This window comes from Actinia tenebrosa, unplaced genomic scaffold (assembly GCF_029948245.1).
Source record: "Actinia tenebrosa isolate PJP-AT-01 unplaced genomic scaffold, QUT_ActTen_1.0 PGA_scaffold11__36_contigs__length_13525064, whole genome shotgun sequence".
Taxonomy (NCBI): Eukaryota; Metazoa; Cnidaria; class Anthozoa; order Actiniaria; family Actiniidae; genus Actinia; species Actinia tenebrosa.
This window is the reverse complement of record NW_028292571.1, coordinates 2,773,477-2,792,463: the sequence shown is the minus strand read 5'-3', so window position 1 is coordinate 2,792,463 and position 18,987 is coordinate 2,773,477. Positions and strand designations below refer to the sequence as shown.

At 34.9% G+C, this 18,987-nt stretch overlaps 1 protein-coding gene across 4 annotated transcripts; it reads left to right on the top strand.

Moving 5' to 3' along the window:
* The first annotated feature begins 1,185 nt into the window (after positions 1-1,185).
* On the top strand, positions 1,186-17,425 carry LOC116292989 (neuroglobin). Of its 4 annotated transcripts, none has more exons than XM_031700364.2 (6): positions 1,186-1,541; positions 2,550-2,610; positions 6,470-6,599; positions 11,214-11,402; positions 14,211-14,436; positions 15,289-17,425. In XM_031700364.2, the coding sequence occupies exons 4-6, from the start codon at positions 11,230-11,232 to the stop codon at positions 15,433-15,435; spliced, it is 546 nt and encodes a 181-aa protein (XP_031556224.1). In that variant the 5' UTR covers positions 1,186-1,541; positions 2,550-2,610; positions 6,470-6,599; positions 11,214-11,229; the 3' UTR covers positions 15,436-17,425. The 4 variants fall into 4 exon arrangements, with proteins under 4 accessions (XP_031556224.1, XP_031556223.1, XP_031556226.1 ...); XM_031700363.2 differs by having other exon boundaries at positions 2,550-2,669; XM_031700366.2 differs by lacking the exon at positions 2,550-2,610.
* The last annotated feature ends 1,562 nt before the right edge of the window (positions 17,426-18,987 follow it).

Sequence of the window (18,987 nt, the reverse complement as noted above, 5' to 3'; positions counted from 1 at the left end):
GGCACGGTAGAGAGATACTAGTTCAGTGAATGAAATTTTTCGGATTCTGGGTGATGTTATTAAAGCTAAATTAAAAACGGAAAGGAAAAAAATGGAAAAACAAATACTATCATGCAGGCTAATTATTAGGCTAAATAGAAACGAAAACTCGAAGAAAGAAAGAAAGAAAGAAAGGAGACGAGAAAAAGAAATAGAAAAAAAAAAGACGAAAGAAAATACAGAGAAGCATAACTGAATTAAGAGGATACATCATCGAGAACAATGGGCACAAGAGAAAAAACAAGGGACAAAAAGATACAGGTTAAGTGGAGATTACACAATTGCAATCGGATGTCACTTCAGTATCCTGTTGTTATGCAACCCTAAGTACCATTATGGGTATATTTCGTGTATATGTGAGATTGTTTTTCGTGTAGAATAAAGTGTTTTTTAAGGACCATAAAACAAAACATGTTTCATCCAAATCCAAGTTTACACGTACATAAACTTTCTCGTTATGCAGTGCAGCAAGTGATCTTATATTCAAAAATAGTTGGATATGTTCGAGTGTGTGCAAAAGTGAAATGTCTTAAGAAGTTTCTTATTAAGACCATTAACATCCTACTCGATCCAGGCAGACAAGTACTTAACAATCGATCAGTGTCAGATCTTAACAATCGATCTGACAGTGAAAAGCTATTTTTTTGACTTACTTACTTCTTTATCACGTCACTTGCATTTACATAATTAGACTAATCTTAATTGATTTTAATTAAATTTTAATTGATTTTAATTTTATTTAAATCAAATTATTAAAAAGCAGTTGATTTCTGCTAATGATGTCTGTGATTTTATTCCCAAAATTACAGGTTCTCCATCTTTTATCCTCACTTTATTATAAATTCGATTAATAAAGACGGCAAAAAGAATCCCCAAAAAGTGCCTACGTAATTCCTTGAGAATTACAGAAAGAAATCTAGAAAAGCTGTAATTTATATTTCTTACATTTCATCGTAATCAACGATGTAAATGCAAGAAATATCCTGTTTTTGTGTGTAATCCATTAAGCATTTTATCTTTGAGTGCTGAACACTACAAAATTGGAAACTGTAAGATTCACTGGTCGAATGATCTGGAAGTGATTGATTGGATTGAGAAATGTCTAGGCCGTATCCAGGATACTCAACCGGAGGTGATTGAGCGTATATTCAAATAGAAATATATATATAATACATGTGCGACAAGTACGTGCAAGATTTCCCATTGGTGCTACAATATGATATTGTATTTGTATTCTAAGACTAAAGTCAAGTGAAAAATAGAAAGAACACAAGAAAAACGAAGATAATAGTTATATACGCCGGACTTGCACATGAAGTGTGTTGATACTAAGTCGAGTCCTTAGTGAATTTAAGGCTCTTTGCGTTGTTCGTAGACAAGATTTGTCCCTAATTTGTAAAGGAAGAACTAACGATTACAGTTCTATAGCTTTTGTTGCAGTTTGAAGAAAGAAAGGATAGCCGTTTAGCTGTTTAATACAGTATTTCTGAAGACAAAACCTGGTAAGTTTAAAACTGTTTCAAAAGAAAATTTGTATTCAATTTTATATCAGGCTATAGAGCGGTTTTATTTTTTTTTATTGTTGAAAATTCTATTGCTTGTAATTGGACTAAAATTAACTATCTTGAAAACTTGAGGTGGCAAAAAGGGGGGAAATAATTTGCACGAGTGTTGGAACAAGTTTAAAAAAAAAAAACAGCTGTAAAAAAAAAATAATTCGAAGAGAAATCTATATTTCGACATTTTGTCATAATCAAATTCGAATATATTGTTATTTACTTTGGAAAGAAAAATTTTTTTTCTGCCCCCGACTATTTTTGTTATTGCTTCATACTTAATATGATGAGATTTTCACCAAAAAACGTATCACAAAATTTAATTTTTGATATGTGAAAATGAAAAAATATTAACGTACCATATCTTACCATATCGTGATAAAAATCTCTTCACCAACATAATAAAAAGATCTCGCAGAATTTATTACTTCAATTTTAAGTTACTCAAAGTTATCTTTAATGATAAACCTCTTTTTATATTGTATTATTTACATAAAAAGTTACAGCTTAGAGATAGCCAAGGTTCTAAAAGCGCCTGGAGAAAAATATTATCCGACTTAATTATTAGTTGGTGGAACAAACACTTACTAGGTTTTGTACATTGAAACATTCGAAGATGAATAATAAAATTAACTTATCACTTTCGCCTTTATTTATCGTACTTCGTGAACCGCTGTGTTTAATTTATGAGAGGAAATTTATTCATATCAAATTTTAACTTATAGTGAAATACTTTTTTCCTTTTGGCAATGATTTAATCATCGAGGTATTGATTTTCTTTATAAAGATTAAGTGTGTTTCATTTGTTTAGAATCGCTATTGCAAAAAATACCTGAATGAAGGAAATAAGCACTTCACTAAGGCTTTTTTCAAAAAAGTTAGTGAAGTGATTATTTTCTTCATTCAGTGTTAAATATATTAGTGTTAAATATATTTGATTTGAATTTATTACAGGGCTCTCATTGATAACAGTGTCTTTGGGCATGACTTAATGGATTAACAGGAATAAATAAAGGTTTATTATTATCATTATCTAAACTACATAGCGAAATTGAAGTTATAATTCAAATTAAGGTAAATTAAGCAGGATGTGTTTTTTTTTTAATATCATTATTATTACTTGAATTGTGCTTTTCACTTTCGGTGCTATCAGAGTTTCATCCATTCTCGACTTTCACATCCCCATAATCCTTTGTGTCTTTGGGGGGTAACCAGAGGGTAAAAACCCACTTATTTTGCTAAAGGCTGATCAGGCAATGTTGGAAATACCTTGTTTGGTATCCAAAGATAAAATGAAGAAGTAAAAAACAGAAAAAGATTGAATACGTTTAAGGTAAATTGTAAACATTTTTTCGTAAGTCAATACATTTTCTGTAAGACCAAAACTCTTCATGATCTGTACACGCAAAAATAACGTGGAATAAACTGATAATCAGTATTGTACAGATAAAAGCAGGTATAGTATAAATTCAATTAAGAAACCTTTCAATTTGGGACAGTTTTTTTATTTCAATTTGGGACAGTTTTTTGACAGTTACCCCCAAAAAACGCAAGGCATTATGGGGATGTGAAAGAAGAGAATTCTTCCGTTCACTCATCCATTCAGCCAACGACCAATCCGTTGCTCGCTTCATTTTCTCTCTTTCTTTCTTTATTCCTTTCCTATCGTCTTTCCTCTTTCTCATTGCCTTGCACTGCATGATCCTAATAATATGTAGTTTTTGATGTAGACATCATATTGTTGCTGTTATTTCCTGTCTCACTACACTATGAGGCAGATGCCTTGCAGTGAGTGTTACATATACGGAATATCAACTGATTGGCTTTAGATTCTACGGGAAGCACCCATCGTAATCGTAAGCTCGATTAACTTCTGTTGACAAAAACCAACGAATCACAAATCACAAACCGTTTTATCTGATCATACTCGGAAAGATTAATTACATAATGGCAAGATAAGCCTTAAGGTGACTGCCTACTTTTGGAAATTGATTTAAGCTTTTTTTAAAACTTCGATTTTCCGAATTGAAATTTAATGCTGATTCCAAATCTGGAAAGAAAAATAGGGTGTCCCGAGCTCGTTTTCGAGATAATCAGCATTTAATGGAAGCCTACGCACGAGCTTTTGGAGTAAAAACTGCGCCACCGGAAGTGATTAGAAAAAAATTAAGATGAATAAGATAATAGTTATTTGCAGACTATATGATTGCATGAATGAAGGCTAGTCAATCATTCTACAATAATACATGGATATTTTCGACAAAAATACAAAAAAATGCATTGATTTGTCATATTTTGTAGTTTCGGTGCTCTTAAAAAATCTCATAAAATCGAACAAAAATCCCTACAAAAATCTATTTTTTCACGTGTTCCTGATTTAAACTTTTCCTAAAATGTTGATATAACCTAGATTTTTAGGAGTTTTTTCGAATGAGCTATCAAAAAATATAGAGTCCCGTGCAAAATTTGAGGGTTTTGCCCTGTTGAAGCTCAAAACGCGTATGGTTCTTCAATAAAATCGTGTAGATTTTTCAGCGGTTTTTGAGCGCGCGCTCATCGTGGGCTCAATTCGAACGTTCAAAAGTAGGCAGCCACCTTAAACTAGAAAAATCCATACGCGGTTCCGCGATTGTCAGATGAAGTTTCTTCCGAAATCACCCCTCAAAACTTCCGCTGGAAAATAAAAGTTTTGAAAAACTTGTTTCTCAGTTCAATTTGAGCTCATTTCCAAATAAAACCACGGCAGTCATTTTATTTGATATAAGAAGAAACTAAAAAAGAATTAAGAAATCTTTTGATGCATTCAAACAACATGACGGCTTTTTGACATCCTATGCAAAATCAGATTCCTCTACGGGCTATGACATGAAATGAAAAAAGTAAAAATACGTGTCGAAATAGTTTTGCCCCACCCCATTCCTAATAAGCCCAAGTCTAAGGCGCCAAAAATTCATTAAACCCCCAGCCTCTATTAGATTAATAAGTCCTAAGGAACGTTGTGATCCTTTTACCTTGGCAGGCTTTTGAAAGTTATTTCACCTGTCGAGATTATGAATAAGAATAATCATGAATTCCCAAAGGTCAGGAAAATTTGTTAAGCCCCCAGCCTCTAATAGTGTACCTTCCTTTTAATAATTCCCCAGTCCAAAAGCACTGAAAATGAATAAGCCCCAGGCGGTTTAATAGAGGAAATATGATATTAAAATTATCGACTGAAATCCCGAAAATGTTTGGGCGGCCTTTGAAACAGTACATCGTTTTGCTTAAGGCCATGACGTTTCTTTATTCCAAATCCCTTGATTAGATTCTATGTCCATCTTGATAAGCCTTTTACGGTGTTTTTGAAAAACATATAGGAATATATTATAATTCTCATTCGATAAAACATGAAGAACATGGCAGAAAGAATAACTTTTGAAAGAAATTTAGAGGTGCACTATCTTATTAGCACTAATTTTTTGTGGTCACTTTAATTCGCGAAAATGAAAGAGGCATATTTTGGAGAGCTTAAATTTCGCGATTGGGCAGAAAAATTGAGTTCTAAATTTCGCGAAAAATGAAAATCTACATATTTTTATTTTAATAATTCATGCACTGTAAAAATCTTATAGAGCAATAGCAACCTTAAATAAATATATAATCTATTTGAACAATAACAAAATTAAACTAAAAAGGGGCATTTACGCCAGAACATCTTAGAACATCTCAGGTAATGATACATGTACACGAGACGCAATATTATTGCATTAAAAGTTAGTCCCGTGCAAGATGGAGCGCGGGGCAAAACAAATGGATAGCAACAAAGTTGTGAATTTTTAAGGTCATTCGAAAACCTGCAACATGTTACCGCAACAAAAATATCGCGGTTAAAAGTCGTAACCGCGCGCCATGTTACACGGGAACAGTTTTTCGCCCAACAATGTTGCAATCGTCGTTGCAAATCATCTAGTGTATCACTACCATTAAATTTCTCCATCTTTTTTAAATCGCTAAATTATTGTATAAATACGAGCTTATGACCCGTGTAACGAGTAATAATCGGAGTCTGAATTGAAGGATCAGAAAGATTTCTCACGATTACGATAACACTTATGATCAATTGTGTTCCGAATAGGGTTCGGAAAATTTGACAGTGACAACGCTCATTCCCAGGCCATTCTGAGCAGAAAAAAATTGCGGCCTTCTTGAAAACTCGCTGGAAAACCATCGTCGCTATGGCAATATCGATCGGTCACACCAGCGAAAAACGAATATTTTTGCAAACCTTTCACCCTTGACTAATTTGGTTCTAAAGATATAATCAATTAAGCCATAGTAGGAAACTAGCAGCCGATTGTCAAAAGAAGCTTAAGTTTGCGCTAGAAATACAACTACTATTAGCTACCTTACATTTTTTATAATCGGATTATGTTTCAACAGCTGCCAATTGTTTAAATTTCTTGTGACAAATCACGTAATATAAATGTTTAATTTATAGCATTTCGGCATTTTATGCTGAAGAAGGTCTGAGATCGGACTGAAAAGCTCGGTGCAACTTTAAAAATAAAGAAAAATAAGCCAGTGTCGACTAATCTAATTCAAATGAATATAACTCTGTATTTTGTGCTTTATCCCCCTTTTGAATCTAATAGAAATAACTATTTTTAAGAGGTTCATCACACTTTAGATAAAAAATATATATGCATTCGTGGATCTTAAATAGACTAGTCTTTTTAAGATCCTTGAAGCATTTGAATTTTGAGCATTTAACTTTTCGAATATGAAATATTAATCCATTAAAGTGAATTTACTTAAATGAGTAAATGAATAGTCAACGTAATACATAGTACGTACACACTAATTCCTTTGTTTTCTTTTGTTTTACTTGGACGTAGGCAATGATTTATCTTTGAATCGAAAATCACAGGGGAGAAAAAGAAACTCGGGAATCAGAGACGATAATTCTCATTTCTAGGAGTAACCTGAGGGAGTGGCAGACAATTTGACTCTTATTTTTCATAATAGGTAAGATGATTACTATTTGATATTATTATTGGTAATTAAATTACTTTATCGCTATGATATAACGATAAATTTAGAAGTAATTGAAATCTTTTTATGACGACAATTATAAGGAGAAGCCATATGTCGTTTGAGACAACTTTATACGTACTTCCTTCACTAAGAAATCTCGAGTGAAAAATATATCTACAGATATTCATATTGCATATTACAAATACTGCAATAATATAAAACCTTTCTGTAAAAATACTAAACGAAATCACAAAGATTTACGTGAACGCTACCTGACAACTCCTACAAGCTAACAGCGCAAGTACGAAAATTGTAATGGCTCTATGTACTAAAAATGAAGCGGAATTCATCAAAAAAAATTATGTTTACAAAGATATACGATATGTCGAATCAAACCACTGATAACTTGAAACAACCCGAAAATTTCAGATTGTGAAGAAAGATATATTTCGGCTTAGCGCAAAGTACGAAATCGTTTTGTCGCAGTTGGTTCCTATAAGTTCGCCGGCGCTAATTGAATGTGCGCCATTGAATATAGTTCACATAATTCAAGTCTTTTCTTGGGGGCCTCAGTTCTTCATAAGCATATTTTTTTTCTAGTATCAAACATTCTCTAGAACACGTAGGGGCATATAGTCTTTTAGATAAATGTTTGGTTGAAGTCCAAGATTGCTAAATCTATTCATTGCATGGGTAAATACGTTTTGAAGTTCCTGTTGTAATCAACATCCTATTGATATACCTACTCAAAGATTACTGTAATGATCTTAGTAATTACTAAGACACTGAAGGTAAATATCATATTAAGGTAAAGACGCTTGCCGGATTTATAGCCTCATGACGTGGCGAGACATCCGGAAATAAAGAAAAGAAAAGAAAATAAGAAGAGAAAAGAAAAGGAAAGAAAAGGAAAGGAAAGGAAAGGAAAGGAAAGGAAAGGAAAGGAAAGGAAAGGAAAGGAAAGGAAAGAAAAGAAAAGGAAAGAAACTTATTTGTCTGATTGGACTAATCCTCTTGAAATGTTTGCAGTCTTTGGTTCACTAAACGCTTTTGCGTATGTATTTATTTCAATAAAGTTAGTCACCAAAAACCTAGAAAGCTGAGATCACTGAGGATCATGGGAAAACGTTTTATATCAAACAAGTAAAGCTTTTGACACAAACTGCAGCTTGAAGATGCTCAGAAGAAGTGAGACTGTAACTGCTAAAAGATGTGCAAGCTCATTAACAGTTATCAAGCGGTTGAAACATGTAAAATGTATCCACCCATAATCCTTGTCGCTCTCGCCTTTTTAGCTTTTCAGGTCACTAATATAACTTTATTGAAATAAGTATATAAAAAAACGGCAAAGACTGGACATGAACGTAGCCACCAAGTAGTAACTCCGTGTATAGATTATTGAGAATCATTGCTTTAAGCTAAAGTCGACTAAATTTAAGCCTTGTTACATCTCCCTGTTCCAGCTTTCGATTTTAATTTTTATACAATTTCATTGACACCAAATTTTACTCAACTATTCATGTATTTATTCTAGTGATATCAATTGAAACTTATTTTCATTAGAGAGTCTCATGAATATCGCAGCGTGCATGCGGCGCGTACCTGAATAATTGTTAATTAATACAAACATGACGTTTGCATGATGTAGATGTTTGACTCCCACTACCAAGATGCGCGAATTTTCTTTCTTATTCAAATTTTTATTCCCTCATGAAAATAGGAAGAATTGGTGTTAATGAACTGAACAAAGAAAGTGTGCAAGGGATTCTGGTAGGGAGTCAAATGATGCCATCATACTAAAGCCCAATTCATTTTCTCGCGCCTCTTAGTAGCCATAAATACACCTATTTCAAAAAAGGTTGTCATCGCGAAAGGCGATAGGCGATTGGCGATTCCACATGGAAATGGTTTCGTTGAATACAAAGAACATTGAATCAGTCTCAACACTAAGGTCCATGTTCTTGACGAGAATAAGAAGCAGAAACACGCAAGTCATTTCAGCTATTCTTGGATCTTGGAATGACCTGCTATCGCTTTTCGCTTATCACCTATCGCCTATCGCCTTTGGCGATGACAACTTTATTTGACATAGGTATATACAAAGAAATATTAAATAAATAGAGGTTATTACATTGCTAGTTGTGTATTACAGGCGGATGATTTTACTCTTGAAGCTGTATTTTTTCTCGCCCCATCGTACGACACGGAAAAAACTGAGAAAGGGTGCATGAAAAACAACCATTTTTTTTGTAAGCAAGCAAACTTAAAACTCATGAAGTCAAACCACTCAGGACGTGAACCAAACAGAAATAGAAAATTTCCTCGCGCTGACATTAGCATAAATACCCGTTCGAACCGGTTCACAGACCGCGTATTATCGCTCTGTAATTTCACTCGAAAAACTCGAAATTCACGGGATATTAAGTGTGTCGTATAATAGAGTATACTCCAAGGCCGCGGGAGATACGGATTTTATCTTCGAGTGGTGAGGTTATATCTTACTAGTGACAAGAGCGCAGCGAACGATTATATTTCTCAACACGAGAAGATAAAATCTCCAAGCGGCCTGTAAGTACTCTGCTGTTTAATGTATAATTATCTATAAAATACAATTTTGGTGGATTTTTCTATTTGATGCGATTTCTAAGAATTCTTACCAATGGTGTTATTTTCACATGTGAAGATACCATGTTATATCTTCACATGTGAAGAAATCCCTTTTTAGTAAAGAAAAATAGATATTTCATCGATAATTATATGAGCACTGCATCTGGATCAAGATCACCACTGATGATATCCAATGAGTCTGGATTAAGATCACTACTGATAATATCCAATGAGTCTGGATCAAGATCACTACTGATGATATTTAATGAGTCTGGATCAAGATCACTACTGATGATATCCAATGAGTCTGGATCAAGATCACTACTGATGATATCCAATGAGTCTGGATCAAGATCACTACTGATGATATCCAATGAGTCTGGATCAAGATCACTACTGATGATATCCAATGAGTCTGGATCAAGATCACTACTGATGATATCCAATGAGTCTGGATCAAGATCACTACTGATGATATTTAATGAGTCTGGATCAAGATCACTACTGATGATATTTAATGAGTCTGGATCAAGATCACTACTGATGATATCCAATGAGTCTGGATCAAGATCACTACTGATGATATTTAATGAGTCTGGATCAAGATCACTACTGATGATATTTAATGAGTCTGGATCAAGATCACTACTGATGATATTTAATGAGTCTGGATCAAGATCACTACTGATGATATCCAATGAGTCTGGATCAAGATCACTACTGATGATATCCAATGAGTCTGGATCAAGATCACTACTGATGATATCCAATGAGTCTGGATCAAGATCACTACTGATGATATTTAATGAGTCTGGATCAAGATCACTACTGATGATATTTAATGAGTCTGGATCAAGATCACTACTGATGATATTTAATGAGTCTGGATCAAGATCACTACTGATGATATTTAATGAGTCTGGATCAAGATCACTACTGATGATATTTAATGAGTCTGGATCAAGATGATCACTAATGATATCCAATGAGTCTGGATTAAGATAAAAAATAAGAGTTTGACGCCTTGATAGAAGATTTAATTATAACATCCTCTCTAAAAAAAAAAACAACTCTCACTTGTTTACATATGAAAGTCTTTATTCATATCCTCTCTTTCTAAGACTGCTTTATTTATGATTCAATATTTACCAAATCTCAATTGATCTGAACCAGGAGTTTCAATTAAGCCGACGTTACAGGGGACGTTTCGCAACGACGATTTTTCGCGATACGACTCGTCGATATTTAATACATCTTACAAAAGTCAACTTTTCGCGCAACGTTCGTTCGAAAATCAACATGTTACACGGGACGTTTTTTAGCGCTTTGAAAGCCGCCATCTTGTTTGTTGACGTCACCTCGCCTGAGAGTATTGAACTGCATTTTGGGTATGCATTGCGCGAAAAACTGTTGATGAAGCGGTTATACGAATCAACTTGCAAAAAATTGCTATTCTGAGTTGCAAGTTTTTGAAACTAAATCAAAAACTTGCAACACGTTGCGAAATCCGAAAATTGTTGTAGATGCATGTTACATGGCATCAATTTTTCGTGGAACGGAGTATCGCGAAAAATTGTCATTGCGAATCGTCCAGTGTAACATCAGCTTTACAGACGCTGAGTCAATTGTTATTGTGACGTTGCCTTAGGCTGATTTCATTTTCTCTAATAAAAGCTCTGCTCTAAACAAACACAATCGCAAATGGTGCTAAACCACTGGACGATGTTTTCGTATGCCATTACTTCACTAGAATCAACAATCACGCGCAAAACCTCGCTCTCAATAATAAAATAAGAGTAACTAATAATTAATAGAAAGGTAAAATTGACAGCTTAGGATTTGCGTGTCATGTCCTACGGAACTAAAATGTTCTCCAAGGCAACGCAAATTGCAGTTTGAACGTTAATAGCGACGTGAAAGCGTTTGAATAGCTGGCAAGAAAAGTAGAAACAGCGAAAATTACATCACCTTGCTTGTTTAATTCTTTTTCTTTTCGAGTTTTCCTAGCCGAGATATGGGATGTGGAGCAAGTGTGGCGGTGAATGGCCATGTACTATCAGGCACCTCGTGTACTTCAGTTGCATTCCAGCCAATTCCGCTTTCAGAGGAGCAAAAGAAGTTGATTTATCAGACATGGAGTCTTGTGGAACCTGTTAAAGTAGCCGCGGGAAGGAAGCTTTTCGCCAGGTAAATTGATAACTGAAAACTTTCCAATATTTATAGCAAAATTAAGGCTTATAAAAACCAAGACTAATAATGATATTGATAATATGAAGCAGTTGCATTATACGTTTTTAGTTAGTACTGAAGGAAGGTTTTGTTTCCATATATATTTGAACGTGTTTTTTACTTAGAATTGACACGGGGAAAAAACGTGGAAAGCTTGAAAACACTAAATTAAATCGCGATCGGTAAATCAAGGAAAGGCAGGAAGGCAGGGAAAAAAAAAATATATATATATATATACAAAACAAACTTGCAGATAAAAGAATGACCCGATTTAAAATTAAAATCATAGATCTTTTAACATAAGAGAACGACGCAACTAAATGGTTAAAAAAACATGGGACAAAAAAACACTATAAAAGGAAAAATTACTATGGTAACATTCTAGATTAAACTTATCAGATAACGAAAGACGAAAATCGTTTTTTTTTTTTTTTTTTTTTTTTTTCGTTTTTGTTTTTTTACTAACATTTACAACAAGGTTCGAGGGTCACATTGTTCTGAGCGCGAAGTCTAAGGACTATTTTTCAGAGTTTTTCATTTTTTACACCTTCGTATAAAATAAGATCAAATTATATGATAATAGTGTTGTATTTGTACATTAAAAGGCCTCGTTAATGCAGCTTTGAGATATTGCATTGTGTACAATATGAATATCACAATCAATCAATTCTTACTAAAAGGATAGAAAAACGATCTGAAGTAGATTGGTTAAAGACATTAAAATTTTTTTTTTTTTTTTTTTTTTCTTTCGTGACCAAATCATAAATAATAAGCTGTAAAAGCTTTAAAAGCTGTAAATGAACACCAATTGTTTTTACACTTTAATTTGAGACACATACATAATACACATTACTCCTATTACTGAGTGCCTGCATATCATACATCAATCAAAAAATCTTGAAGTGTACTTTTTAGATTTGCCGGCTTTTATCTGGCAATTCTATTTTTTTCTTTTCATTTTCATCACATTCTCAGTAACAGTTTCATTTGGAATCGTATATGACCTTAGGCGTAGAGCTTCTGGAACACCGATAGAGTTCATTTTTTTGCCTTAGATTCGATGGGGAACTGATTTTATTCCCAAGGCAAAATTTAACAACCAAGTATATATGTTGAAGGAATAAATATTCAAAATCTCTATATCGAAGGTGCTAGAGTACCACACTAATAAACTTATTCTGAAGCCTTGTTTACACCAGGAACACAAACATAACCGCGAATTTTACAGTTTTGAAGAGAGTAAACTATTTAAGGAAGGAAAAAGAAAAATGTTCAGTGTCAATTGACGATGGTTACAGTAATTGAGGACACTCGAGCAATGAACATTTTGGCTTCTGTTTCGAACTCTCTGAAATGAAGCATTGAGTTCAAATACAGCGAGTGATCAAAATAAATCTTATTTCCAATAGATTGGCTCAAGGGATGATTTACAGTATGCATTGTTCAAAATTGGCAACAAGACTGCGAATTTGGCTGTAAATTTGTAAAAACTCGTAACTTTCACAAATTCAGGTGCACATATCTACTAGTATTTTTAGCCCGTCATTCACTTTTTGGCAACGTCCACACGTGTCCACAAATTTTTGTATCCGCAATTTTTTTTTTTTACGGATACGGGTTGCGTCCACACGTGTCCGCAAATTTTTGTGTCCGTATCCGCACATTTTACGAAAACGGATACGTGTGGACGGTGAAAACGATTCGAATACGCTGCGTGTGGACGCAAACATTTTCGTATCCGCAAAAAATAATTTGCGGATACAACAATTTCCGGATACGTGTGGACGGGGCCTTAACGAGCCGAGCCGAGTGCAAAAAATGTTTTTCTTGGATTTTTTTCAAAAGCAAAATTTGAATTAAAATACAAAATTGAGATGATGTTTAAGTAAAAAAAAAAAATAAATAAATAATAAAAAAAAATAAAAAATTAGACGTAAGAAACAAATCATCTGCAGGTGACAGGGTATTTCATTTAAAATTTATGACCATCGAATTAATGGATAATTAGCGGTAATGGTATAATAGGTCTGATATAAGTGGAGTCCAATTCGTTGCATTCTGTAATCATTCTGAGTATATGATTAGAGACAGAATAAGACGACCCTCAGCCCTATTTCCATTTAAATATAAGTAATTATGTAATGCTAACTACCCTACGTTCCTCCTCTAAATTTCTGCTTGCGACTCCAAGACCAAAGACATCAACGTTTGGAAAAAGAACCTTCGATTTGGCTGCACTCTGGAATAATCTCCCTGATGCAATTAAGTACTCAAGTTCAGTACCAGAGTTTAAATCTGCACTAAAACACTACCTGTTCACCAGGAGTAACTGACTTTTTTTTTGCAATTTTTTCAACAAATTTGATATCCGTTTGGTCCTTTTGTAAAAAGCATCGAGACGTTGTATGATGCGTTTGTTAAGAACTTTATATTATTATTATTATTAATAATGAAACGACCAAAAAACAATGGGATACTTTGGTTAAAAAGCGAGAAAAGTCATTGAAAAAATATTTTGAGCCCGCGCTCGACTTGTCGGCCAACAGTCCAATTATAGGTGTTCAATTAAGACTACTAGATTGAAAAAAAACTTTTTCAACAATCAGATTTGATAAAATTGTCATAGTTGACAATATAAAGTCACATACGGGAAATGACATGTTAGAAACATAGTGAAAACGAATCTGACACTGACTTGACAGAGCGGATATGGCAGACTGACATTTACTTAATTACTTATCGCATTCTTATCTTTTTGTTTTTAAGATTATTTGAATTGAACCCTAATCTGCAAAGCACATTTCCTGCATTCAAAGGGTTGGAATTAAAAGATATCCTTAACTCAAGGTCATTGTATTTACATGCAAAGCGAGTCATGAACGCAATGGAAAATGCGGTGTCTTCTCTTAATGATTCAGAGACATTCACTTGTTATTTGGCCAATCTAGGTGACAGGCATCTTCCGTGGAATATACAAAGACAACATTTTGATGTAAGTAATGTTCACAATAGGAACGGCCGGGTTGTTTATCGGCCATACAATCACTGGCCTCCGGCTCGAGATTGTATGGCTGACACAACACGGAAGCGAATTAGATAATTAGGTACAACAAGAAAGCATAAATAATGCTAATTAGATACAGCCACTAGTGGATGTATAGAGTTCTGATAGAAATTTCTCAAGAAAAAAAGGTGAATATTCGTTCGATTCCCGAGCATCGCACAAAACAGTTGTATCTCTGTTTCATGTTTCAACCCACTCATGAGTTTCAAATGTGATTCTAAAATAGCATCAAACGGTGCCTAGTACAAACATGAATACCAGAGATTCCTCCTCTTAGTTCATTTTCTTTTGTTTGTGGGATTTAGTTATCTTCACCACACTGACAAATATATCTTATAGATCAGATACATAGATCTTATTACTAGACATTTTAGGGTGGAATACGGATGGATATCTTTTCGAGTCCTGTCGAGCCCGATGGGGCGAGACAAAACACAACGAGAAAACATGTCCACTCGTATTCTAAATACCCTAAAATGTCAAATAAGTTATTTATTAACTGAGCTTACTTTTTCCCAAATGAAGATTTTTTTACTGTACAAAATAACTTAGAGTACGAATTGCTGGTTTTCAATCATTCAAGAGAATGAAATAACTAAAGACACGGCGGCCATGTTGGATGATATAACAAAAGAGAATAATGACGAAACTTTTGTTAAATTCATCCAACATGGCGGCTGTGAAAACCATCAATGTCGCTTCAGGCTTACCATCATTTGTACTCTAATTTAAATAGTTGGATAGTAAAAATCACTAATTTGCTTTTATGATTCTTGGCAGATTGTTGGAGAGTGTCTGCTATGGACCTTACAAGACATGCTTGGTCCTGCATGCACAACAGATGTAGCACAAGCCTGGGCCGAACTCTTTGGCTATATTACTGAGTCAATGCTCTCTGGGATCGATAGAGCCAAAGCAAATCGATAGTAAGACATGATATATATTAAACTGGAAAAGTCTTGCCTGCCATCCAAGTCGAGTCATCATACATTCAGTGCGACCAGAATTATAACAAGCTGTAAGATATGTTCAATACACTGAGGCAGGACGATTGTAAAGTAAACGTGGAAAAGTTATGCCTACCCACCTGAAAGCTGGCCATTGGACTGAGCTACCATACATTCAGTGCAACCAGAATTATATACAAGCTGTGTTAAAGATATATCCACAATAAGGCAGCCGGATGATTACATAGTAACAATGAAAAGATGGCAAAAACATTTGCTGCTGGCTAGGCGTTACGAGTAAGGTACACTATAAGGCACACACGCCAAATCCTGTGTGAAGTTCATAAAAAAAACATCAAAAAATGTTTTATAAAAAGTGCATTGATACTGATATTAATGTTGGTACACTTGCACCTTGTCATCATGATCATATTATAGATAATGAAAGCGAAAGAATACTAAATGAACGAAGAATTTAATGTCTTTGTCTAGTACTTGGGATATGATTTTAGTGATAAAGTTAGGTGCTTCTGCTGGACTTGGCCTCTCAACATGCCATCGCTGACACGACAAAACAGTTTACTCCAGGCAATTGCCACTTCTCTTGTCCAGACATCCTTCAGCCTTTCACGTATGACGTCAATGAAAGCTCTCCTCATATCCTGATGAACAAGAAGTCCAATTAATGAATAAATGGGTTGTAGTGAGTACGTGATGAAGTTCGCTACCGGTCCAGGTGATCTCGCGCATGCACTTCCAATTACTATTAACCAATCAGAAGCATTTTTGTTGCATCACCAAAAGTTTTTATGATGGCTTCGGGATGGAGTCGTATTTCGAGTTAACCTTTTTAAAATACGTCCTGAAATATAACTTTACATTGAAAAATTATATGTTACATGTACCAGAAAAGCTCCCTCTTGCCCTATCAGCAATTAAAACTAATGAAAACAAAGCATAAATGCAATAAAAGTAAGCGCAATCGGCGTTGTCTAATCACCAGCCGCCATTTTGATTACCGTGAGATATTATGAAATAGGAGACTATGTATTAGGAACTGTTCGCTTTGACAAAAAATCCTTTGCGCGCTTCGAGGCGAGATCACCTGGGGTAAAGATCAGTTAATAGACCTCTTTACCTTCGTATGTAAATTCCGCATTTCAGATCACATGACATTCGCTTGAGAATTGTTCTTTTATGACGAAGATGTTAAAATATTTACACGTGAAAGAATCAACTCCCAAGAGTGGCATCACATGGTCTGTAATGTGCACAACAAACAACAAAGCTAAAGAGGTCTATAGAGGCTTTGCAAGTACCATCACGTGATGGCAGCCATAACAGGAGGCAGGAACAATTGAATCTGGTCTAACCTAATTTACATGAGAAAGAACTCAGTTTCCAAGGGGCAAGAGACTATTGTTGTGCCTCCTGTCATGGCTGCCATCACGTGATGAAATCTCAAGAATCCGTTCAACGTGACTACGGTTACCACACAAATAAGTCAAGTAAAGGATATAATTTAACATAAAAACTCACTTTTAAATGATAATCCTTTAATTTCCTATTTACATGTCTCTTTCCCAGTTCTATAAAATAACTTTCAAGGACTTCATGGTCGTGTAAAGTTGAAACAGCGTTTTCTATTGCCTTCATGACTCGTTTTCCATGCCCTAATACGGCACGAGACTGCTCCATCTCAGTACGGCTCAGGTTCCGGAACTCAGGGAAAAGATTTTGGTAAGATGGATTCTTTTCGAAGTACCTACGACAAAGATTGCGCGGGTAAACTGCTGTCACAGGTTTGAGGGTTCAGATGGATTAAGATTAGAGGCCGAGAGAAAAGAAAAAAAAAAAGAAATATCTACCATTCGTGTAAGAAAAATAATTACTTTGCTTATTATACACTCAAAAAAAGTACTCGATTCTGATTGGACAAGAAGAGTACAATTAAATCGTTAATTTTACTATGTAGAGTTCCAATTAAGTTTCTCAATTTTCTTGAGTATATTTCATAAACCAAAAATCACATGATCTTCTCGTGCAATTCGGAATTGATAGACACTCGTGATGTTTTTGAAAGTTCTCAAACTTGACTCACCTTATTTAGATTAAGTGTCGTCCAATTTTGAAATATTTCAAAACATGTCTTGGAAACCTATAAATTCCGAACTGTTTTCGAGATCATGGGATTTCCTAATAGATATTTATCAAAATTATGACCAAAACTGAAATAAAAATGATAGGCGATCTATGCTGAACTAGGCAGGGTAGCATGGGTGGCGTTCGCGGCTAACGTGTCGTCTTTCACCGCCGTGAGTCCAACGGGTCGGGTCGTTGGTTCGAGCACTGCGGTCGCCACATGTGAATCGAGTTTGTTTGATGTGTTTTTCTCTCCTATGCTACGAGGGTCTACTCCGGGTTCTCCGGTTTCCTCCCTCCGTAAAAATCAACATGTGAGCTGCCGCGGGTCCAACGGGTCGTTGGTTCGAGCCCTGCGGTCGCCACTTGTGAATTGAGTTGGTCTGATGTGTTGTTCTCTCCTATGCTACGAGGGTTTTCTCCGGGTTTTCCGCTTTCCTGCCTCCGTAAAAATCAACATGTGAGCTGATCGTTGTGTGCATAGAATATTGAATGTAGTGGTAGTGCGTGTGAGCGAAAAGTGTCTCCAATTAGTGCGAAAGCGATAGAACGACTAGACACTTAAATAAAAGTGATTTATTTATTTAGATTCGCAGAGGGTGAGTTACACTCGATTTTAAATAGTCCTTCATATATTGGAACACGAGCAGTGATGAGTTTTATGAATATCTCCAAAACTTCCAAAGGTTGTGTACACTGCGACTTAGACGAGACCTGCTGTCCTACGGCCTTAGTGCTCCGATCCAAGAAGAACAAACATTTAGAATCATTGACAATGAAGCAAAAAATATCCTTTGCAACGAAAATACTCATTTAAAAATCAATATTGTACCGCTTTAGAAATCATTAAAAAATTGAATAAATCAACCGCAAAAGAAAATCTTGAATCTTTCCAATTCTCCCAATTACGTTTAGTTTTATATATTTTGAAGTTCTACATTAAATAATCAACAAGCTAATATTAGGAAAGCATATATCTTACCTCAAGAATAATTCTTTTCCAATATTTTTTATATTATGTTCAAGACTGACCCAAGTCTGTCGAATAAGGAGTATTTCAGCAGAATCCAGTGTTTCGCCAAAAGCAAGACGTTCTTCATCTTCTTTACCCATCATGTTACCCGCTGAAATATTGCAGCCCATTTTTAGTTAAGATACTGAAATATTTGACCAAACTGAGTCAGCGGGGAACTGAATTCGACGGAGGTTTCGGCAGCTTAGCAGAAACAGTTGTTGTTGTTCTCAAACATTCACGGAAGGTTACAGCAGTCAAGGAAGTGAGCTTAGATAGGAAATATAGAAAGAAAAAGCAATTTGCACCCGTTTGTCGAAACCAATGACGCACAACCTTAAATTACAAAGGTATTGTCTTCAAATGAGAAAATTCATA

What these genes read in the sequence shown, in the direction of transcription:
- LOC116292989 (XM_031700366.2), top strand. Translation starts at nt 11,230, where the DNA reads ATGGGATGTGGAGCAAGTGTGGCGGTGAATGGCCATGTACTATCAGGC. An exon ending in GGAAGGAAGCTTTTCGCCAG is followed by an intron (nt 11,403 to 14,210) that starts GTAAATTGATAA and finishes TTTGTTTTTAAG; the next exon opens with ATTATTTGAATTGAACCCTA. An exon ending in TACAAAGACAACATTTTGAT is followed by an intron (nt 14,437 to 15,288) that starts GTAAGTAATGTT and finishes GATTCTTGGCAG; the next exon opens with ATTGTTGGAGAGTGTCTGCT.